General features: G+C 42.2%; 1 protein-coding gene across 2 annotated transcripts in view; it reads right to left on the reverse strand.

Moving 5' to 3' along the window:
* sfrp1 (Secreted frizzled-related protein 1) overlaps positions 1–23,791 on the reverse strand; it is a 36,551-nt gene extending 12,760 nt beyond the window's left edge. The window contains 2 exon segments of one of the 2 annotated variants that reach the window (NM_001140519.1): positions 11,129–11,209; positions 23,003–23,731. In NM_001140519.1, the coding sequence (NP_001133991.1) occupies positions 11,129–11,209; positions 23,003–23,528 (607 nt within the window). In that variant the 5' untranslated portion in view covers positions 23,529–23,731. 2 annotated transcript variants of the gene reach the window in all.
* Positions 23,792–25,560: the final 1,769 nt, after the last annotated feature.

A 25,560-nucleotide genomic window follows, 5' to 3' on the forward strand; every position in this document is an offset into this window, starting at 1 on the left:
GGGGCTGGGGGGGGACTATATGCTATCTGTTGTTCCATGTAGTGAATGTTGTGTTTGTATGGGCTCATACCATGTTTTTGTTTTTCTAAAGTGTACAAAACACTAAGAACACCTGCTCTTTCCATGACATAGCCTTCACCTAGATTCACCTGGTCAGTCTATGATCCCTTATTGATGTCACTTGATAAATCCACTTCAATCAGTGTAGAGGAAGGGGAGGATACAGTGAAAGGTGACAGAGCTAGAGTGGTGCTTGTCAGACCATGATACATCCTGAAAATCGGTGTTCTCACAAAATCGTCTGTAGCATCTGAACGGTTAGGCCTACAAACTATTATGGAAAGATGAGACTCTCATGAACATGATGGTGTTCTCCGTTTTGCTCTACGACCCCTACAGGCGTCTTGGGACTCATCTGAAGTCAGTACAGCCAATTTGCCAACTTCTGTCTGTAGCGTTCAAACAGTTTGGGCTACACACTAATATGAAAGGTGAGACTCACGAACATGTACATGTCGGTTGTGTTGCCCATAGGCCTCACAAGACACGTTTGAAGGTCCCCAGTACCAGTTGAAAAAAATGTATAGAAGTATACTGTATATGGAGACGTTTTTGTGCCAGACATAAGGGCTTAAATATATGTGGGGGGAAAAAAATGACTTCTTGATCTTAAATCTCTCAGATATAGCACAGACACTTCTGAACAAACTTCCATTAGATTTTTTTTTTTTTTGGGGGGGGGGGACCATCTGTTGTTCCATGTAGAGAATGTTATTCAATCTGTTTGTATGGGCTAACAGCAGTTTTTAAATACATGTAAAAAAAATAAAAAATAAATATATATATATATAAAAGAAATGATACAATTTCCTGATCTTCTATCTCTCAGATATAGGAAAGACACTTCAGAACCAAATTCCTTTAGATTTTTTATTTTTTTGGGGGGGGGACTATCTGTTATTCAATGCATTTGTATGGGCTATGCGTTTATAGTTTACAAAACACTAAGAACTGACCAGGTGAATTTGGTAAAGCTATGATACCTTATGGATGTCACTTGATAAATCCACTTTAATCATAGCTTTCCTGTGGCTCAGTTGGTAGAGCATGGTGTGTGCAATGCCAGGGTTGTGGGTTCGATTCCCACGGGGGGCCAGTACAAAAAAAAACATTTTTTTTTTAAAGTGTGAAATGAAATTTATGCATTCACTACTGTAAGTCGCTCTGGATAAGAGCATCTGCTAAATGACTAAAATGTAAAAATGTAATCAGAGTAGAGGAAGGGGAGGATGTAGGTTGAAGGATTTTTGAGACAACAGAGACATGGATTGTGTATGTTGCCATTCAGAGGGTGAATGGAAAAGACAAAAGATTTAAATTCCTTTGAACAGGGTATGGTAGTATGTGCACTGGTTTATTTTCAAGGACTGAAACGCTGCTGGGTTTTTCACATTCAACAGTTTCTTATGTGTATCAAGCATGGTCCACCACCCACGCAAAGGACATCCAGCACAACTGTGGGAAGCATTGGAGTCAACATGGGCCAGCATCCCTGTGGAGTGTTGACACCTTGTAGATTCCATGCCCCAACGAATTGAGGCTGTTCTGAGAGCAACTCAATATTAGGAAGGTGTCCTTAACGTTTTGTACACTCAGTGAATATCAGAACTCTGAATAGGCCTCTACATGAACTAACACTACCAGGATTGAGGGTTCATCTATTGCCCCCTTCACGTATGCTCTCTCTCCGGCGCTCTAGGTCGCCATGCTTCCGCACCTCAGCAGGATCGACAGGTTCCCACGCCTCAGCAGGTGACCGGTCCACTCCTGATCTCTGGGATCGTCATTTTGGTAGGCGTCCTGCGGCTGAAGCCGCGCGTCAGGGAGGGGGTACTGTCACGTGTGCTCCCTCTCCGGCCTCGAGGTCACCAGGCTGCTGATTATTGCGCACACCGGTCACCATCGTCACGCGCATCAGCGCCTCATGACACTCACCTGGGCTCCATCACCTCCTTGATTTCCTGCCCTATTTATGTCGCTCCCCTTGGTTCCTTCCCCAGGCGTTATTGTTTCTGTTTCAGTTTCATGTCTGTGTGTTGTCCGTGTTTTGTGCTATGTTTCATTCTTTTATTAAATTATTCACTCCCTGAACTTGCTTCCCGACTCCCAGCACACACGTTACAGAATATTGCCTCACCAAAGGGAAGCATCAAAGAGTGTTTTTTGTTTGGAGGTGATGTCGGGTCCGTGTATCAGTACCGGAGCTACCACGGAGGCCTCAGCGGGCTCGACAGGCTCCCGTGCCTCAGCGGGCTCGACAGGCTCCCGTGCCTCTGCTGGGTGAACTGGTTCCCGTACCTCGGTCGAAGCAACCGGGGAGTTTTCAGCCGGCTTATCAGGCTCTCACGCCTCATCCGGTTTGTCAGGTTTCTGTGCCTCAGCGGAGGCGACCGGTCCACTCCTGATCCCCGGGATCGTCCCTTTGGTTGGCGTCCTGCGGCTGGAGCCGCGCGCCGGAGAGGGGGGTACTGTCACGTATGCTCTCTCTCTCTCTGAAGCTCTAGGTCGCCATGCTCCCGTACCTCAGCCGGATCGACAGGTTCCCACGCCTCAGCAGAGGTGACCAGTCCACTCCTGATCCCCATCATCATTTTGGTCACCGTTCTGTGGCTGGAGCCGCGCGTCAGGGAGGGGGTACTGTCATGTGTGCTGCCTCTACGGCCTCTAGGTCATCAGGCTGCTGATTATTGAGCACACCTGTCACCATCGTCACATGCCTCATGACACTCACCTGGACTCCATCACCTCCATGATTACCTGCCCTATTAATGTTGCTCCCTTTGGTTCCTTCCCCAGGCGTTATGGTTTCTGTTTCAGTTTCATGTCTGTGCGTTGTTCGTGTTTCTTGTTTTGTATTATGTTTCGTTCTTTTATTAAATGATTCACTCCCTAAACTTGCTTCCCGACGTTACACCCCCTATCTTCCCATTGCCAATTAAAGTGTTAGAAAATGAACAGTCCCAGTGGTTTTCCAGGTATTAACAGTGCCTATGGTCGGGATTAGGACCTTCATCAACCATCTCTGGTCCCTGAAAAGTCTCTGTGAGGAGGCTTAGTGTTAAAGGAAACCAAAATTGGCAGCTTTCATAATTAGCAAGTCATAAAATAATTTCTATGCCACCCCTGAAACCACTTTATCTGGATAAATCTAGCTCAAACTGGATCCAGCTGAACTTTCTTTGCACCTTGGTTGTTTGTGTGCATAATCTCCCTTCCAGCCAAAGTGACTGACCAGCTAGGCTATGGCACTTAATGTTTTAACTGTTAAGGGCAAAAGGCTCAGCCATTGATCAGTTGTTCCTTCGGGGCAGTTAAACTAGAAGTTAATCTAACACATTCTGGGCATGTGCTTTGGAAAACTATTCTCCCCAAACTATCATCTGACACTAGAGTTATAATCATTTCACAATTTTCCTTTCAATGTTACCAGGGTGAAAATAGGAAATAATGCAAAAACAGCAAGCTTCAACTGTCATTCTATATTCAACATCATCTCCATCTGTCAGAGGTCTCAGGTTTGGACAAATTCAGAGCACTTAAACTCTCTCCATCAATCGGCAATGCTGTACATTTTGTGGACATCTAGGCTGCAATCTTTGTCTCCGAACCTCAACCTGATTTCCTCTCCTGGTTTAGAAGGCAAGACAAGCTTTCAGCCAGCTCAGATGGTGTCATAAACCCAGCAGGAAAACAACCATGGAATAACACAGCTCTGGCCCATTCACAACCATGGAACCTGTCTGCCCCATGACCCAAAGTCTGCGTCCCAAATGGCAACCTATTCCCTACATAGTGCACTACTTTTGACCAGGCTGCTATGTTCCCTGGTCAAAAGTAGTGCACTATATAGGGAACATGGTGCCATTTGGGAAGCAACCTATGTAATCAGTTTATAGCAGGGCCAGGGCAGCTGCACTTTTATTTAAAGCATTAGAATGGGGAGGGATGGATGGTGCAATAGCCTATACCACCAGAGAGAAAGTAATCTGTCTGAAGTAGAGCAGGGTGGGTTTGAATTGAAGTGTTCTGACACTGTAACAAAGAGCTGCAGTAATAAAAGCTTAAGTATGGAGATAAATCACAGTGGGGAAAAAGTGTTGAGTTGGATGTACCATAAAACCATCAGCAGGGAAGAAAGCACCAATTGCTCTGTTAAGAAACAGATTCATGAAATCAAAACTGGTTGGTGTTCAGAGATAGATGGGAGGGGTTAAGTGGAGCTGAAGGGTGGGACTAAAAATGACAAGATAACTAATGAAAAATATACTGTGTCCGTAAAATGTATATACAGCGCATTTTGTTACGTTACAGTCTGATTCTAAAATTGATGAAAAAAAGTATTTAATCAATCTACACACAATACCCCATAATGACAATGAAAAAGAGGTTTTTATAAATGTTTGCAAATGTATACATTTAAAAAAAAACTGAAATACCTTATTTAGATGAGTATTCAGACCCTTTGCTATGAGACTCTAAATTGAGCTCATGTGTATCCTGTTTCCATTGATCATCCTTGAGATGTTTTTACAACTTGGAGTCCACCTGTGGTAAATTCAATTGATTGGACATCATTTGGAAAGGCACACTCCTGTCTATATAAGGTGCTACAGTTGACAGTGCATGTCAGAGCAAAAACCAAGCCATGAGGTCGAAGGAATTGTCCCTAGAGCGCCGAGGCAGGATTGTGTCGAGACACTGATCTGGGGAAGGGTACCAAAAAAAATGTCTGCAGCATTGAAGATCCCCAAGAACACAGTGGCCTCCATCATTCTTAAATCGAAAAAGTTTGGAACCACTCCTTCTAGAGTTGGCAGCTCGGCCAAACTGAGCAATCAAGGGAGAAGGGCCTTGGTCATGGAGGTGACAAAGACCTGGGGGTCACTCTGACAGAACTCCAGAGTTCCTCTGTGGAGATGGGAGAACCTTCCAGAAGGACAACCATCTCTGCAGCACCCCACCAATCAGGCCTTTACGGTAGAGTGGCCAGACGGAAGACACTCCTCAGTAAAAGGCACGACAGCCTGCTTTGAGTTTGCCAAAAGGCACCTAAAGGACTCTCAAAACCATGAGAAGCATGATTCTCTGGTCTGATGAAACCAAAATTGAACTCTATGGCCTGAATACCAAGCGTCATGTCTGGAGGAAACCTGGCACCATCCCTACGGTGAAGCATGTTGGTGGCAGCATCATGACGTGTGGATGTTTTTCAGTGGCAGGGACTGGGAGACTAGTCACGATCAAGGGAAAGATGAACGGAGCAAAGTACAGAGAGATCCTTGATGAAAACCTGCTCCAGAGCGCTCAGGACCTCAGACTGTGGGTGAAGGATCACCTTCCAACAGGACAACGACCCTTAGCACACAGCCAAGACAATGCAAGAGTGGCTTCGGGACAAGTCTCTGAATGTCCTTGAGTGGCCCAACCAGAGCCAGGACTTGAACCCGATCAAATATCTCTGGAGAGACCTGAAAATAGCTGTGCAGTGACGCTCCCCATCCAACCTGACAGAGCTTGAGAGGATCTGCAGAGAAGAATGGGAGAAACTACCCAAATACAGGTGTGGCAAGCTTGTAGCGTCATTCCCAAGAAGACTCGAGGTTGTAATCACTGCCAAAGGTGCTTTAATAAAGTACTAAGTAAAGGGTCTGAGTACTTATGTAAAATGTGCTTTTTAAGTTTTTATTTTTTTATACATATGCAAAAATGTATAAAAAACAGTTTTTGCTTTGTCATTATGGGGTATTGTGTGTACATTGATGAGGGGAAAAAACTTTAATCCATTTCAGGATAAGGCTGTAACCTAGCAAAATGTGGAAAAAGTCAAGGGGTCTGAATGTTTTCCGAATGCACTGTAGGTTCATAACTTTTGTGAAGCAGCACAGTTGAAAAATATATGGCAAATAGAAATCAAAACTGCATGGTCTTCAGAGATAGATTGGAGGGGTTGAAGGTAGCTGAAGGATGGGACTAAAAACAAACAAAATATAACTATTGTAAAATATACTGTGTCTGTAAAATGTATATAGTATGTATAAGCTGGAAGTAGAAGCCTAAGTGTTGTTGTCGTCCATTAGTTTACTCTAATTAGGGAAGGGGTGGTAGGGTTACGGGAAAATAATAAAGGAAAATATATATACACACATACATACAATAAAAATAAACAAATTAATCATGATCTCTGAGGGACCAGGGACTGGGAGGGGTTTAACTAGCTAGACTGTTATTTTCCTCATGGTTGATCATGGTCACCAACACGTAACATTTGGTTAACTGAACTGTTGATTTTGTTGTTTGTCTTTGCATCACTCTTCAATTGGAGCTGAAAATGCAGTTCAGTTACTCAGTCAAACTGTGGTCACTACTCAGGTCACTGCTAAATGGCATATATTATAGTACATACAGCATGGTCACACAGACCTTCAAGAAACATCCCATTCTACCTAATAAAAAATAAGAAAATGTATCTATTCCTCCATGACTTCTTTAAACACATGTATTCTTCCTCTGCCCGATTGTCTTGTATCCAACCACAAAGCATAAAACAACTCTTGCCTCATCTCAAAATACTCCAACTTTATCAAGATAAACTCTCCTGAGAATGTCAAAACTGATTGTGAGATTGGAAGGAGGCAATTATTCATGACTTCAAACAATGGCACACAATATTAATAAGCCTCTCGTTCACACTTAACTTTCATGTTAAATGAGAACAGACCTTTCGCAATGAGATGTTTCCAGGAACTGAGTGTTTCAGTGAGCAAAAATGCTCATTCTGTGCCAGCGAAGGCATTTTTTTGACATGATTAGTCCATGCAGATGAATAAAACTGACCTCGATGTAAGTCTCAGATTCCTCCAGCTTGCTGCCCTGACTGAGGTAACCTATCAACTACACAGTCTGAAGTTAGTCAAAATGTACCTTATCCAGGCCTAAGGTTATGATGTTGTCTCTACAGTACATGTAAATATATGGGAATATACAATTACCCTTTATGTGAATAGTAGTGATAAAAAGTGATACATTCAGCATCCCTTGCTTGCCAGGCAGGCAGGATATTTCATAGTGAAAGTCTAGAGTAGTGCATTTAACTTATAAATCTGTGTCTATTATAAGCTATCCCTCCCTCTGATCCATTTTGGTCTGACCAAAAGTGGCTTGATGAAAGCATAATAATAGATTGGCTCACAAGTCACGACTGACATGACCAGATGCTTTGTTGAGGTCAAAACAGATCAAATCATGTCATAGTTGCTTCCACATTTTACTCATATCTCCCTCCTCTGACAAAAATGAATGACAGATCTTTCACACCATATAATAGTTGTTTTCGAGTCAAGCCCATCCTTGCATCAGTTTTAGAGCAAAATAAAAGGGCTCAAGCCAGTTCGTGGGAACATCACGTCAGACAAATTATAATGAAAATGATCTAAATCTGCACAATGTTAATGCTTTAAAAAAAACATGACCTAATTTTTGTCCCTCCAGAAGTTTAATCAAGCTAAAACCATAGGTTACTGCTTACATTATTGATTAACCTGTGGCAGCCATCTTAGAAGCCTGCTTTCTCATTTCTTTAGTCAATTAGAACATCTCTAGGGAGCATAAACATTGCTTGTTTACATGTTGCCCAACCGGTAGAGCAAAGCAAAGTAAACTAACCACCTTATTGCCCATGGCATTGCCACACTGCAAGAAGATCAGCTCATCAGCTCCTGACAGTGTCCCAAATGGCACCCTATTACCTACATAGTGCACTACTTTTTAACAGGGCCTTTTGGGCCCTGGTCAAAAGTAGTGCACTTTATAGGGAATAGTGAGCCATTTGGGACATAAGCCCTGTTTTTTCTCATGGGCGTTGGAACTCTCCCTTTGTGGGCCACTCCTGCTGTGATTAGGTCTTATGGCTGCAATAACAGTCTCATTTAACCCCCATTGTCAGCGGCCATGCTCAGTCTGCCTGGATAAGCTCAGGCATCAAGCGTTAAAGAGATTATGACAAGAAATCAAAACAACATCTATCTTAATCATAGATGAAACAGAACAATAATGTGCCACTCTCTTGGCAAACCATGGACGGTTTCTGAGGACAGAAAAGTGAGGCCCATCATTACAGTGTAACAATGGGACACTTCATTTAAAATACCTAACTTTGTATTAGCTGTTCCTGAGAACCACTCTGAAAGAAAACTTGTTTTTAATGCATAAAGTCTTTCTTCCCAACGTCTGCTGCTTGGAATTGATTTGGAAACCACCAAAAATGTGAGAGGCCAGCAACAAGCAATAAAAAATAAGGCACAGCATCCTGTAAACTTGTGCACATTCTCACTGCACACAATCAATGTCTCAAGGTGGGTCAAATTTACAGTGTCCCTGCATGCGAGAAACTATCAACGCATTTTAATTGCATTCAAAAACAAAACATTCCAACAGCTGTTGCTACTCTGCATTGACACCCTGTGGATAGAATGGCATAAAGACATGTCCATACATGTGACATCACTCCCATGTGACATCAGACAGTCTGTGATATGGACCAATAGGAATTAAGCTTTAAAGTACAACCCTCCTGACACATCCAGAAGGACAGACAGCAAAACAAACATACTGATTTACAGCTTTAAATACCTGCCAAATAAAGACTTTAGGGCCCCAATTCAATAGTTACAGAATATTCGCCTTTAAAATAGTATTTTATTATTTATTTTTATTTAACCTTTATTTAACTAGGCAAGTCATAACCGTGGTAATATAAACCGTGACATGGATTCACAGTGGTTAAAAACTCCCCAGCTCTGTTTTTCTTTGCAATTGATATGTAAAGCTATGAGAATTAAGCATCAGTTGTATGAGCAAGAAAACAAGTTCAACTGTACTTTCTCAAGAAATCTTTCACGTCAGTTTACTTGGTGGTCAGTTGGCGGATCAATCTCTTAGATCTGAAGGAATGATCCTCAGAAGTATACAAATTGTCAATCTTTTCAATTTCACATTCACATCCTAGGATACTTATACTTAAATCTAGAATCGGCTTCCTATTTCGCAACACAGCATCCTTCACTCATGCTGCCAAACATACCCTCGTAAAACTGACTATCCTGCCAATCCTTGACTTCGGCGATGTCATTTACAAAATAGCCTCCAACACTCTACACAGCAAATTGGATGCAGTCTATCACAGTGCCATCCGTTTTGTCACCAAAGCCCAATATACTACCCACCACTGCAACTTGGTTGGCCCTCGCTTCATATTCATCGCCAAACCCACAGGCTGCAGGCCATCTATATGTCTTTGTTTGCTAGGTAAAGCCCCGCCTTATCTCAGCTCACTGGTCACCATAGCAGCACCCACCCATAGCACGTGCTCCAGTAGGTATATTTCACTGGTCACCCCCAAAGCCAATTCCTCCTTTGGCCGCCTTTCCTTCCAGTTCTCTGCTGCCAATGACTGGAACGAATTGCAAAAATCACTGAAGCTGCACTCATATCTTCCTCACTAACTTTAAGCATCAGCTATCAGAGCAGCTTACAGATCATTATGCCCACCCAACTACCTCATCCCCATATTGTTATTTATTTTTTTGCTCCTTTGCACCCCAGTATCTCTACTTACACATTCATCTTCTGCACATCTGTCACTCCAGTGTTTAATTGCTAAATTGTAATTATTTCGCCACTATGGCCTATTTATTGCCTTACCTCCCTAATCTTACCTCATTTGCACACACTGTATATAGACTTTTCTATTGTGTTATTGACTGTACGTTTGTTTATTCCATGTGTAACTCTGTGTTGTTGTTTGTGTCGCACTGCTTTGCTTTATCTTGGCCAGGTCGCAGTTGTAAATGAGAACTTTGTTCTCAACTGGCCTACCTGGTTAAATAAAGGTGAAATAAATAAAATACTCAGACAGAACAACTACCCTGAGCACTGTAGGGTCTGTAAAATGTTGGTCAAAGCCACATAATTTCTCCGATAATGAAACTTTGTTTAAAACAATAATGTCCCATCCATCCAACAAGCATGAAATTGAGCAAATCGTCTAAAAAAATGAAACTATTCTTTGCTGAAAATATGCTAGGACCTTTGACACGTAAAGCATGTTTATGCTCATACATCACTATGCTAGTAAAGCATGTTTATGCTCATTCATCACTATGCTAGTAAAGCATGTTTATGCTCATACATCACTACGCTAGTAAAGCATGTTTATGCTCATTCATCACTATGCTAGTAAAGCATGTTTATGCTCATTCATCACTATGCTAGTAAAGCATGTTTATGCTCATTCATCACTATGCTAGTAAAGCATGTTTATGCTCATTCATCACTATGCTAGTAAAGCATGTTTATGCTCATTCATCACTATGCTAGAAAAGCATGTTTATGCTCATTCATCACTATGCTAGTAAAGCATGTTTATGCTACAGGGTAGTAGAAGAAAGTAGGTTTGTTTTCTTTCTTCACCTTGTAAATCTACAGTCAGCTCGAACTAAATCCATGAGCCTCTATGAGACTTAATGTCGAACTGATCCCTTTTTCTGTTTTTGTTACAGTTAATCTACATTAACTGGCTTTTCTTTTCAGAACCCTTTTGTTTCCAATAGACTGATTAACCCCACTAAAGACCTCACTTTTAAGATCATACAAAGAGATGACTGTGCGGTGCTATGGGCCATCATCTATAGCTGGGATAAAGCTCCAAGCTCATTACTGTAACCAGAATGGCAAGAGTCAGGAATGCTTGTAAGTAAGAAAACCTAGTGGCAAGAGTGTCACTTTAACTTCTCTAAGCTTGATATGTTACTATGTACTTTGTCGACATAAGGTGGGTGGGAGGAAGGGATCATTAGGTCTGTCTGGGGCATATATTTCAGAGCTGTAAGGATAAACATACTGCTGTAGCCTACTGTATGTTGTTCCAGGTGTATAGGCTACTATCCTGTGGTGTTGGCAAACATGATCCACAGGTATGGTAGCCCATAGGAAAACATGTCATGACAAAACGTGTGTGTGCATGTGTATCATCGGTATGTAAATGGTAGTGTTAGGGTTAGGAGATGCTTACCAAACTCGCTGGCACACATGTGCTCTAGAATGATGTCTGTTTTCATTTCATTGTCACATGGGGGACATATGGGGGAATAACCTGTGAAAGGGAGGGAGGAGAGACAGTCTATTTAGAGGGTAAGACATGTAGCACTGACACAGTAACCTACCAGTTAACATAGCTCTGAGAAAAATGGAACAAGACTGAAAGGATAAGCAGGAAATCCGGTATCCTCTTAACAGGATTTCGAGAATACATACCAATTCAAACAGCTGTCAGGCAACACAACTGAATCCCTAACAGACCCTAGCATTGTTCACACCTCTATTTACTTCAACATCAGTTCATTTCTCGTGGTAGTAACACTGTTTTACCACCTATCTCCCTGCCTGTGCTTCACATCAGTCTTGCAGACAAAATCTTATGTAAACACCTACAGCACAGTTCAAAAGTTTGGGGTCACTTACAAATGTCCTTCTTTTCAACCACTGCCCCCTACACCTGTCAAGGTGTAGGGGGCAGTATTTTCACAGCCGGATGAAAAACGTACCCAAATTAAACTGGTTACTACTCTGGCCCAGAAACTAGAATATGCATATTATTAGTACTGAGGTTTCTAAAACTGTTTGAATGATGTCTGTGAGTATAACAGAACTCATATGGCAGGCAAAAACCTGAGAAAAATCCAACCAGGAAGTGGGAGATCTGAGAATTGTAGTTCTTCTTTTGAAACCCTATCGAAACTACAGTGTCTATGGGGTCACGTTGCACTTCCTAAGGCTTCCATTGGCTGTCAAAAGCCTTCAGAAAGTTTTCATCATTCTCCTGTAACCGGGCAGAGAATAGGAGCTTAGTCAATGAGTGGACTGCCTGGGGACCAAGGACTTGGTGATGGAATATTATCGCATTTTTACGTTAAAAATACCATAAAGATTGATTGTAAACAACGTTTGGCATGCTTCTACGAACGGTAATGGAACATTTTGACTTTTCGTGTCTCGAATTACGCTCGTGCATTATGCCTTTGGATAGTGACCTGAACGCACGAACAAAACGGAGGTATTTGGACATAAATATGGATTATTTGGAACAAAAACAACATTTCTTGTGGAAGTAGCAGTCCTGGGAGTGCAGCCTGACGAAGATCAGCAAAGGTAAGAGAATATTTATAATACAAATTCTGAGTTTAGGTGACCCCAGAACTTGGCGGGTGTCTGTATAGCTTGCTTTGATGGCGAGCTATGTACTAAGAATATTGAAAAATGTGCTTTCGCCGAAAAGCTATTTTAAAAATATGACACAGCGATTGCATCAAGGAGTACTGCATCTATAATTCTGAAAATAATTGTTATGTATTTTGTCAACATTTATGATGAGTATTTTTGTAAATTGATGTGCTCATTCACCGGAAGTTTTTGGTGGGAATACATTTTCTGAACATCACACGCCAATGTAAAATGCTGTTTTTGGATATAAATATGAACTTTATCGAACAAAACATACATGTATTGTGTAACATGATGTCCTAGGAGTGTCATCTGATGAAGATCGTCAAAGGTTAGTGCTTCATTTAGCTGTGTTTTGGGTTTTATTGACACATCTCCTTGCTTGGAAAATGGCTGTGTGGTTATTTTTGTCTATGTACTCTCCTAACATAATCTAATGTTCTGCTTTCGCTGTAAAGCCTTTTTGAAATTGGACAATGTGGTTAGATTAACGAGAGTATTATCTTTAAAATGGTGTAAAATAGTCATATGTTTGAGGAATTGAAATTATGATATTTTTGCTGTTTTGTATTTCGCGCCATGCTATTTCACTGGCTGTTGAATAGTGTGGGACGGTCACGTCCCACCTAGCCCAGAGAAGTTAAACTACAGTTTTGGCAAGTCGGTTAGGACATCTACTTTGTGCATGAAACAAGTAATTATTTTCAAAACATGTTTACAGACAGATTATTTCACTTATAATTCACTATATCACAATTCCAGGGGTCAGAAGTTTACATAGACTAAGTTGACTGTGCCTTTAAACAGCTTGGAAAATTCCCCAAAATTATTTCATGGCTTTAGAAGCTTCTGATTGACTCAAATTATGTCAATTACCTTCAAACTAAGTGCGTCTTTGCTTGACATCATGGGAAAATCAAAAGAAATCAGCCAAGACCTCAGAAAATAAATGTAGAACTCCACAAGTCTGGTTCATCCTTGGGAACAATTTCCAAACGCCTGAAGGTACCACGTTCATCTGTACAAACAACAGTACGCAAGTATAAACACCATGGGACCCCACAGCCGTCATACCGCTCAGGAAGGAGACGCGTTCTGTCTCCTAGAGACGAACGTACTTTGGTGCGAAAAGTGCAAATCAATCCTGGAAAACAGCAAAGGACCTTGTGTAGATGCTGGAGGAAACAGGTACAAAAGTATCTATATCCACAGTAAAACGAGTCCTATATCGACATAACCTGAAAGGCCGCTCAGCAAGGAAGAAGCCACTACTCCAAAACCGCCATAAAAAAAGACAGACTACGGTTTGCAACTGCACACGGGGACAAAGATCGTACTTTTTGGAGAAATGTCCTCTGGTCTGATGAAACAAAAATAGAACTGTTTGGTCATAATGACCATTGTTATGTTTGGAGGAAAAAGGGGGACTCTTGCAAGCCGAAGAAACCATCCCAACCGTGAAGCACGGGGGTGGATATATTGAAGCAACATCTCAAGACATTAGTCAGGAAGTTAAAGCTTGGTCTCAAATGGGTCTTCCAAATGTACAATGACCCCAAGCATACTTCCAAAGTTGTGGCAAAAATGGCTTAAGGACAACAAAGTCAAGGTTTTGGAGTGGCCATCACAAAGCTCTGACCTCAATCCTATAGAAAATGTGTGGGCAGAACTGAAAAAGCGTTTGCGAGCAAGGAGGCCTACAAACCTGACTCAGTTACAACAACTCTGTCAGGAGGAGTGGGACAAAATTCACCCAACTTATTGTGTGCAGCTTGCGGAAGGCTACCCGCAACGTTTGACCCAAGTTAAACAATTTAAAGGCAATGCTACCAAATACAAATTGAGTGTGTTTAAACTTCTGACCCACTGGGAATGTGATGAAAGAATTAAAAGCTGAAATAAATAATTCTCTCTACTATTATTCTGACATTTCACATTCTTAAAATAAAGTGGTGATCCTAACTGACCTAAGACAGGGAATTTTTACTTTGATTAAATGTCAGGAATTGTGAAAAACTGAGTTGAAATGTATTTGGCTAAGGTGTATGTAAACTTCCGACTTCAACTGTACATGCACATTCCCTGTTACTTTACACTTTTAAGGAAGATTAGGCCTTATTAATCACAGGAGTCACGTGTATCCTCCGTCACAGGAGGAGACGGTGGCAATGGAAACATATGTCTCCAAATCCCTGAGGCAGGGATACATTCGGCCCTCCACTTCACCTGCCTCCTCAAGTTTATTTTTTGTGAAGAAGAAGGATATGGGTCTGCGCCAGTGTATTGACTATCGAGGTATCAATCAGATCCCTGTGAGGTACAGCTACCCGCTGCCTCTCATCGCCAGTGCGATCGAGTCAATGCACGGGGCGCGCTTCTTCACAAAATTGGATCTCAGGAGCGCTTACAACCTGGTGCGTATCCGCGAGGGGGACGAGTGGAAGACGGCATTTAGTACCACCTCAGGGCACTATGAGTACCTCGTCATGCCGTACGGGTTGATGAATGCTCCATCAGTCTTCCAGGCCTTTGTGGATGAGATTTTCCGGGACTTGCAGGGGGAGGGTGTAGTGGTGTATATCGACAACATTCTGATATACTCCGCTACACGTGCCGAGCATGTGTCCCTGGTGCGCAGGGTGCTTGGTCGACTGTTGGAGCATGACCTGTACGTCAAGGCTGAGAAATGTCTGTTCTTTCAACAGTCCGTCTCCTTCCTAGGGTACCGCATTTCCACGTCAGGGGTGGAGATGGAGAATGACTGCATTTCAGCCGTGCGTAATTGGCCGACTCCCACCACGGTAAAAGGAAGTGCAGCGGTTTCTAGGGTTTGCCAACTACTACCGGAGGTTTATCTGGGGTTTTGGTCAAGTAGCAGCTCCCATTACCTCACTGCTGAAGGGGGGACCGTGCGGCTGAACTGGTCGGCTAAGGCAGACCGGGCTTTTGGTCACCTGAAGGCTCTGTTTATCTCGGCTCCCGTGCTGGCTCATCTGGAGCCCTCTTTGGCGTTCATAGTGGAGGTGGACGCGTCCGAGGCTGGGATAGGAGCCGTGCTCTCTCAGCGCTCGGGCACGCCACCAAAGCTCCGCCCCTGTGCTTTCTTTTCGAAGAGGCTCAGCCCGGCAGAGTGAAACTATGATGTGGGGGACCGGGAGCTGTTGGCTGTTGTCAAGGCTCTGAAGGCGTGGAGACGCCGCCCATGTGCACCTGCAACGGGCCGTGCGGCGGCAGAAGGCGAGCGCCGACCGCCACCGCAGTGAGGCCCCGGTGTTCCCACCCGGGGACCGGGTCTGGCTCTTGACCCGAAACCTGCCCCTCCGCCTGCCTTTCCGGAAGCTGGGTCCGCGGTTTGTGGGGCCATTTAAAGTCCTGAGGAGACTGAACGAGGTAAGATACAGGTTACAGCTTCCCCCAGATTATCGCATTAATCCCTCCTCAGGCCAGTGGTGGCTGGTCCACTCCAGGAAGCTGAGGTGCGGAAGGTTCCTCCGCCCCCTCTGGACATCGAGGGGGCCCCGGCGTATGCTGTTCGAGCCATCCTGGACTCGAGGCGTCGGGCGAGGGGCCTTCAGTACCTCGTGGAGTGGGAGGGGTACGGTCCGGAGGAGAGACGCTGGGTGCCGGTGGAGGACGTCCTGGACCCTTCGTTGCTACGGGATTTCCACCGTCTCCATCCGGATGGCCCTGCGCCTCATCCTCCGGGTCGTCCCTGAGGTCGGTGTCAGCGTGCTGCTGGAGCCGCGAGTCAAGGGGGGGGTACTGTCATGACTTCCGCCGAAGTCGGTCCCTCTCCTTGTTCGGGTGGCGTTCGGCGGTCAACGTCACCAGCCTTCGCCGATCCACTTTTCATTTTCCATATGTTTTGTCTGTCTTACACACCTGGTTTCAATCCCCCAATTACCTGTTCATTATTTAACCCTCTGTTCCCCCATGTTTGTTTGTGAGTGATCGTTTCTATGTAGGTCGGTCCGTTATTGTGGGTTCTGTTTTTGGATTGCATTTATTATATGTTGAGTAAAATACGTTTACTTACTCTTATCTGCTGTCCTGCACCTGACTCCTATACACCAGCTAGCTACACATAGACCACCTGACATCAGGAGCCAGCTAACCTGGAGTTCGAATCAATGAGACGAGGTTGGAGATGTTGGTTAGAGCTGCCTTTCCCTATAAAAAAAACACTCACAAAATTTGAGTTTGCTATTCACATGAAGTATTGCCTGATGTGAACCATGTCTCGAACAAAATAAGTCTCAGAAGACCTAAGATAAAGTATTGTTGACCTGCATAAAACTGGAAAGGGCTACAAAAGTATCTCTAAAAGCCTTGATGTTCATCAGTCCACGGTAAGATAAATTGTCTATAAATGGAGAAAGCTCAGCACTGTTGCTAATCTCCCTAGGAGTGGCTGTACTGCAACAATGACTGCAAGAGCACAGCGCAGAATGCTCAATGAGGTTAAGAAGAATCCTAGTGTCAGCTAAAGACTTAAAGAAATCTCTTGAACATCCTAACATCTCTGTTGACGAGTCTACGATACGTAAAACACTGAACAAGAATGGTGTTCATGGGACCCTCCCATGAAACAAAAACATTGCTACACATCTGAAGTTTGCAAAAGTGCACCTGGATGTTCCACAGCGCAACTGGCAAAATATTCTGTGGACAGATTAAACTACAGTTGAGTTGTTTGGAAGGAACACACAACACTATGTGTGGAGAAAAAAAGGCACAGCACACCACCATCAAAACCTCATCCCAACTGTAAAGTATGGTGGAGGGGGCATCATGGTTTGGGGCTGCTTTGCTGCCTCAGCAAGCTGTCCAGGCCCTTTCATCGACGGAAAAATGTTAGGCTATCTGTCCGCCAATTGAAGCTCATCAGAAGTTGGGTGATGCAACAGGACAACGACCCAAAACACAGAAGTAAATCAACAACAGAATGGCTTCAACAGAAGAAAATATGCCTTCTGGAGTGGCCCAGTCAGAGTCCTGACCTCAACCCAATTGAGATGCTGTGGCATGACCTCAAGAGAGCAGTTCACACCAGACATTCTAAGAATATTGCTGAACTGAAACAGTTTTGTAAAGGAGGAATGGTCCAAAATTCCTCCTGACCATTGTGAAGGCCTGATCCGCAACTACAGAAAACGTTTGGTTGAGGTTATTGCCGCCAAAGGAGGGTCAACCAGTTATTAAATCCAAGGGTTCATGTACTTTTTCGACCCTGCACTGTGAATGTTTACATGGTGTGTTCAATAAAGACATGAAAACGTATCATTGTTTGTGTGTTATTAGTTTAAGCAGACTGTGTTTGTCTATTGTTGTGACCTAGGTGAAGATCAGATCAAATTTTATGACCAATTTATGCAGAAATCCAGGTATTTCCAAAAGGTTCACATACTTTTTCTTGCCACTGTATGCACTGATTGTGCAGATGGAGAGATGACTGAATGAAGCTGGAAAATCTTCCACTCAGGGTTCGAGATACATTTTCAGTTACAGGAGCCAAGTTACACATGAAATGTTTAGAATATTTTGACATTATGATTTAAAACAATGAACGATTGTGACTGTATAGTGTAACAACTATGGATAGTGTCTTTGTCAAGTGACGTTCATGAATTTTCTGATAATAACTTTTCTGTTCTTTCTCAAACAACATTTGGAAGGCTGCAAGGTTTAACTTCTAAATTCTGAACAAATGAACAGATGGTGAAATATAAATCAATACATATTAACACACACTTATCCTGTTTTGTTGTGATTGCTAGTTGTCCATGATGTGTGTTTGACAAAACCTTGTGAAAGTTACACCCAGGTGGAAAGAGCTTGTGAAAACAGGCACTGTTTACAGAGTCAGAGAGTCACTATTTTCTATTTCATCTTGTTTCTACTTTAAATCAATTACTGCTTGCTTTATACATGTTCAACAGCAGTGGAGAGGCTCTTTAAATGACTTTCTCAAAATACATGACCACTGGGCAAAACCTGGTTGAATCAATGTTGTTTCCACATCATTTCAAGACAACAAAAAAATCAATGATGACGTTGAATGAACGTGGAAAATGAATTGGATTTGCAAAAAGTCGTCAACGTAAGGGCATGCGTTCCAAATGGCACCTTATTCCATATGTAGTGCACTACTTTTGATGAGAGCCTTTGTGGCACACATTGTGGATCTCTGTGTGGTCCCAAAGCTCCAACAGTAGACTTTTCTAAGGCTGCTGGGCTACTGCCCAAACAGCACACACACCACCGTGTTGGTTCCACAAACACCACCATGTTGGCCCTCCTCAACCCAACACGTCCCAGTAACAGAGGGACTACCTCAGATATACAGTAAGTGCTGTGTAACTGCAGCACCAAGGAGTGAGAAAGACCGCTTCATCGGGTGCTGGACTGTTAAGTCACCAGTCACCATATCAATTCTGTAATCCTGCTGTAAGACAAGTCATTCATGTTCAGAATGGAGGAAATGTTTGAACACTAAGCTAACACTGTTTTGCAGCATGCATATGTTATACAATGTAGATCAAAACGTAAGGAGGTTGATGATGGAAAGTCCCTTTTAATTTATGAGCAAATCTGGATGAGGTGGTTGTACTTCCCCTTCTCTGGGACACCTCTAGTTAAAGAGCAGAGCAGACTTTCCAACTCGCTCCAAGAGACATTCTACTAATTCCTGCCAGGGACACTGGTATGGCAATAAACTACTACAACCCATGGCAGGAACAAGAATTTTAGACAAAACTTGTCCTTTCATTGTGAAAGGCCTTTCGCAGCATTGATTTCTGTTGTATTTTCGTGATTTTTGTTTTGTTTGTTTCCAAAACATATCTAAACCATTGTTACTACCAAGCTGTTAGGTCATTTTTGTCATTTTGACCATAACTCAGTCCAGAAACTGAAGCTGCATCCCAAATGGCACTCATTTCCCTTTATAGTGCACTACTTTTGACCAGAGACCTAGACAGAAAGGCAGCACGGGCCTGACGTCTTTTGGAGTTCACTGTAGCCTTGAAACACCGTTTATTACATTAGCGAAATTGACATGGCCTGTTTTTTTTTTAATCTCTCCTCATCGTTGTCCCTCTGGTATTCACTTTTACAAATACCACTGTACCTGCTCTTCAAATTAAGCTATAGGGTAATTCCACATTAACAACGTGATACCGAGACTCCGATTCTTCACTTTAAAATGTATGTCAAACAAAACCAATGATTGCAAAGTTAAACAAACCATACAACTATATGCAGAAGGACTACTTTAATAATTTCTACTGAATGTTTGACAAAAACACATGTGTTTGAAGATCTTGGTAACAGAATGACGGCACAAACAGCACAAACTGTTTTCTGTTACTAAGCTTTGCATCTGCACTGCTCTTCACCAGAAGCGGGCGGGCAGAGCAAACAGAGCGAGGCGGTGGAAATGGACGGGACAGGCAGAGCAGTGACTGTATGGATAGTCCATATCTCCAATCATCTTTGTTTATAGTGATGTTGTGTTTCCATAAGTGAATGAATTGGTCTAATTTACAGTGGCTTGCGAAAGTAAGTAACCCTTGGCATTTTTCCTATTTTGTTGCCTTACAACCTGTAAATAAAATAGATTTTTGGGGGGTTGTATTGTTTGATTCACAACATGTCTTTGAAGATGCAAAATATGTTTTGTTGTGAAACAAACAAGAAATAAGACAAAAAAACTAGAAAACTTGAGCGTGCATAACTATTCACCCCCCAAAGTCAATACTTTGTAGAGTCACCTTTTGCAGCAATTACAGCTGCAAGTCTCTTGGGGTATGTCTCTATAAGCTTGGCACATCTAGCCACTGGAATTGTTGCCCATTCTTCAAGGCAAAACTGCTCCAGCTCCTTCAAGTTGGATGGGTTTCGCTGGTGTACAGCAATCTTTAAGTCATACCACAGATTCTCAATTGGATTGAGGTCTGGGCTTTAACTAGGCCATTCCAAGACATTTAAATGTTTCCCCTTAAAACCACTTGAGTGTTGCTTTAGCAGTATGCTTAGGGTCATTGTCCTGCTGGAAGGTGAACCTTCGTTCCAGTCTCAAATCTCTGGAAGACTGAAACAGGTTTCCCTCAAGAATTTCCCTGTATTTAGCTCTATCCATCATTCCTTCAATTCTGACCAGTTTCCCAGTCCCTGCCAATGAAAAACATCCCCACAGCATGATGCTGCCACCACCATGCTTCACTGTGGGCATGGTGTTCTCGGGGTGATGAGAGGTGTTGGGGTTGCACCAGACATAGCGTTTTCCTTGATGGCCAAAAAGGAACATTTTAGTCTCATCTGACCTTCTTCCATATGTTTGGGGAGTCTCCCACATGCCTTTTGGTGAAAACAAAATGCGTTTGCTTATTTTTTTCTTTAAGCCATGGCTTTTTTCTGGCCACTCTTCCGTGAAGCCCAGCTCTGTGGACTGTACGGCTTAAATTGGTCATATGGACAGATACTCCAATCTCTGCTGTGGAGCTTTGCAGCTCCTTCGGGGTTATCTTTGGTCGCTTTGTTGCCTCTCTGATCGCTTTGTTGCCTCTCTGATTAATGCCCTCCTTGCCTGGTCTGTGAGTTTTGGTTGGCGGTCCTCTCTTGGCAGGTTTGTTATGGTGCCATATTCTTTCCATTTTTTTTATAATGGATTTAATGGTGCTCCATGGGATGTTCAAAGTTTCTGATATTTTTTTATAACCCATGTACTTCTCCACAACTTTGTCCCTGACCTGTTTGGAGAGCTCCTTGGTCTTCATGGTGCCGCTTGCTTGGTGGTGCCGCTTGCTTAGTGGTGTTGCAGACTCTGGGGTCTTTCAGAAAGGTGTATATATACACTGAGATCATGTGACAGATCATGTGACACTTAAATCCACCTGTGTGCAATCTAACTAATTATGTGACTTCTGAAGGTAATTGGGTGCACCAGATCTTATTTAGGGGCTTCATAGCAAAGGGGGTGAATACAAATGCACGCACCACTTTTCCGCTTTTTATTTTTTAGAGTTTTTTGAAACAAGTTATTTTTTTCATTTCACATCACCAATTTGGACTATTTTGTGTATGTCCATTACTTGCAATCCAAATAAAAAGTAAATTTAAATTACAGGTTGTAATGCAACAAAATAGGAAAAACGCCAAGGGGATGAATACTTTTGCAAGGCACTGTAGCATGTACAGTATGGTAAAGCCTTAACCCTTAGATAAGTTAATAATGACATTCTGTTTATTGTTTTAATTGGAATTGAGCGAGACAACAAAGCGGACAACCAATCGTCTGCCTGCCCGGGTGGGTCATTACAACTCAAAACAATACATTCTAAAATAAATGGCACACACCTTTGGTGAGTTTAGGCCATAAATGTGTTTTTGTAAAATGTTCTGTGGAAATTGTTAAAAGTAGTCCCTAGGTGTGTTTAACTTTGCAATCATTGGTTTTTGTTTAACATACATTATAAAGTGAAAAATTGGAGTCTCAGCATCACTCACTGTTACCGTGGAAATGCCCTATGCAACTTTCTTGGGGGTTCTAAAGGAAGAGGTCAGTAGTTGAGAGGTCAATACAAAATGGTCATTAATAGATGTATTAGTTATTTGGCTGGACTCCCAGTATTCAACAAACACCTTGAAATAAATTGCTACCATCTGTTAAGGAGTATTACAATATAACTTGTTTGTCAATAGCGAGCAACTTAACATTTGCTCAAAAGAGAGGTTATCTCTTGGTAAAGACAGAGGAGCGTATATTGCTCTGAACTAACTAAATAAATGCTTTACTTTCTCACTCTCATATTCTTTGAGATAATCTAATCGAGAAATAATCTAAGCAGTCATGGGAAAAATGATCCCAAAAGGTTGGCAATGGTCATTTGCATGAGGTTTGAGATCAACAAACAGATTTTAACCCCTGAAACAACATTCTGCTGCCTGTAGAACTACATGGGTGTTGATTCTCACACTATGTCAAAGCAGTGACTGAGTGTTATCTCAGTCAAGTACTGCAGCTCTGTATAGCCTGCCCTATAGAATAATATGTTGAGCCTGCCCTATAGCATAATATGTTGAGCCTGCCCTATAGCATAATATGGTGTTCACATTAGTTTGTGTTTCCCAATCCAGATATTTGATAATGATTAATACAGATTATCACGTTTTATCCACAAAATTGATTCAAAAAATGTTCTAAAATTGAAAATAAATCATAATAAAAACTGCTTCCAAGTGAAGAATGTAATGTCAATTGAACAATACAGTGTACAAACTCCTAGCCAACACCTCAGTTATTTAAGCATCATGCCAAGCAATGGCTCAGTTTCAGATCTGGTACTAGGCTGAGAGATCTTATAAATCACATAGGGATTTTATATATATATATATATATATATATATATATATATATATATATATATATGATATGATAGATAGATAGATAGATAGATAGATAGATAGATAGATAGATAGATAGATAGATAGATAGATAGATAGATAGATAGATAGATAGATAGATAGATAGATAGATAGATAGATAGATAGATAGATAGATAGATAGATAGATAGATAGATAGATAGATAGATAGATAGATAGATATGATGACAGGCATGATGCCTGCTGGTAGGTAGGTAGGAAGGTAGGTAGGTATAGCCTTACCTGTGGGCTTGGTAGCTTCAGTGGCATTGGGTGCAGTCATGGCAATGCACACGTCATCCTGGGGAAACTTGTCACAGGTGAGCATCTCAGGCCAGGGGAAGCCGAAGGACTCCATGATAGGGGTGCAGCCATCCCGTACAGCCTCACACAGCCAGCGGCAGGGGTATATGGGGCGCTCCAGGCACACTGGGGCAAACAGGGAGCAGAGGAACACCTGGGTACCCGGGTGGCAGCTCTTATGCACCAGGGGCACCCAGCTGCCCGCCTGCTGCTTCACCTCAGCCATAGTCTCATGCTCCAGTAGGTTAGGCAGCAGCATCTGGTTGTAGCCCACATTGTGGCACAACCTCAGGTCCTCTGGGATATCCACACACTGAGGAGGCTTGCCATAGCTGCGGCCACCATTGTACAAGTCCGATTTCCAGCTCAGGTATTCATACTCAGAGGCTCTGCTCATAGACACCACTGCCATGGTCAAAGCCAGAGGGATGATTCTCCAACCGCACAAACGTTCAATGGACCTCATTTTTCACAACAGAGGAGAGTCTACAGGATAAAAGTAAAATGCAGCTCACTGGAGCTTTCAGTATAGAATAGAACAGACCTGCTACAAGAGAAAAAATAAATGGTGAAAAGCTTCAAGAGTCCAGTGGATAAATGTTCTCTGAATCGAAAGTTTCAGGTTTCAGTACAACTCCACTCCTGCCTCCTCTTGTTGCACCCCCGCTGTTCCGTTCCCTTCTGCTGCGACTGACTCACACAACCGCCTGTAAAGATAACTGCCTGGAGTAGCTTGGAAACAAGAGGAAATTGTGAAGTGTGCTTCGGCCAATCCGAAATCGTCTGCGCCTTTTGGCACTCACATGTCAATCAAAGTGCTCAATTACCCACTGCGTAGAAAACGGCTCAACTTTCCCTACCCCCTTCATTAGCCTTTCTCTGCCTTTGTCAAAACAAAGACCTTGCCTTGACACCAAACAAAAAAATGATTTAATAGTTGGTCAAACGGACGCGCGCAATCAATTGACAGCCATTACGCACAGTAGCCTACATTTTTAAAATGATTTTGGACAGTTATTTGGAGAATTATATTTGACAAGAAACCGTATTTAGTTCCAACGTCAATATGCAGAAATACAGTATGCTCAAGAAATATAAGGAACTAGGCGAAAAACTTTCAAAAGTTTTAAGTCAAAGTTTTAACTATGTTAAATATATCTGAAAACAAAATTAGTTCAGACCAGTAGTGTTTAAAGATACATAACGTCACACATTCTAAATGTAAATGACAGTCATATTGTCCAGACGTGAAGAACAGATAATACTGTTAAATTAAATATACATTGTTATTTCAGTCTAGGCTACTTAGATGTAATTCGATTTTGTTAAAGTAAAAGTGGCCATCTGCATGTCACTCCAAGTCTTAACAGTTTTCCCAGGTTAGACAGGACTAAGACAAGAGGTGGATAATCTACCAATTTAAATGTGCATTCATTTCCATGCCATTGTCTTGTTAATGATGATAACCCAATTAAACACTCCACATTAGAAAACAAAGCAGACAAAGGTGGTCCCTGTAGCCTAAACATTAAATAGCCTTGATCTTTACTTTTAGAAGAAATACTGTGAGCTTTAAAATAAAATAAAAATGCAACTAGATTTGACATCACAGAGGACATGGTCTCCATTGCCTCATTATAGGCTACATTATAATATAAGAGAAGGGATGTTTTATGCTATACCATTTTGCCATACCAAATATATAATGTTGTACATTTAATGTGATCTAATATACATTGTTTCACAGTCATACCATGTAAACAGGTCTTTTAAAAGTCATTCCTGGAGAACATATTGTTATTTTTTGCCATGTGAGCAGAATATTGTCTACAACTATAGCCACATGTGATTACTTTAGGTGACATGTACTTTTTCATTTATTACACAATTCCAATCTACAGGATCATCGTAGAACTGCCAGTGCCATGGCCATATGATAGGAAGGTTTACAAAAGTATTTTAGAGATTGTACATTTCCAATAAACTGGGATGTAATAAGGGTTATGCTGACACTATGTCTGTTTAGCAGTGCTGCTACATAGACAGCTTAATGAGGTTCAGGCACCTAACTACAGTTTGCACACAGTAGGGATTGCTAAAACAAACTCCAAGTATTTAAGACTGGGGTGGAGGTGAGGGGAGTTTAAAAAAATGTATTTTCTTCTCTCATCTCTAGACCTGGCTTCCTTGGCTGCAATCCCAAATGGCCCCCTATTCCCTATAAAACGTATACTACTTTTGTCCAGGGCCTGTAAATCTCTAGTTAAAGGAAGTGCAATATGTAGGGAATAGGGTGCCATTTGGGATTCCTACCATGTCTGTCAGGAATAATGTGCCTAACTGTGAAGCCAGCAGCTGAAAACAGTCTGTGACTGGGATGTTCCACATACATGGAGCTAGATAGCAGCAACCTAAAATCAGTTCAGAGTACAGCCAAGACTAAACACAAAATTACTATAGACCAATATGTCAGCTTATGTGACATTGGACGTCAGAGT

The sequence above is a fragment of the Salmo salar genome, chromosome 20 (assembly GCF_965601325.2).
Source record: "Salmo salar chromosome 20, fSalSal1, whole genome shotgun sequence".
Lineage (NCBI taxonomy): Eukaryota > Metazoa > Chordata > Actinopteri > Salmoniformes > Salmonidae > Salmo > Salmo salar.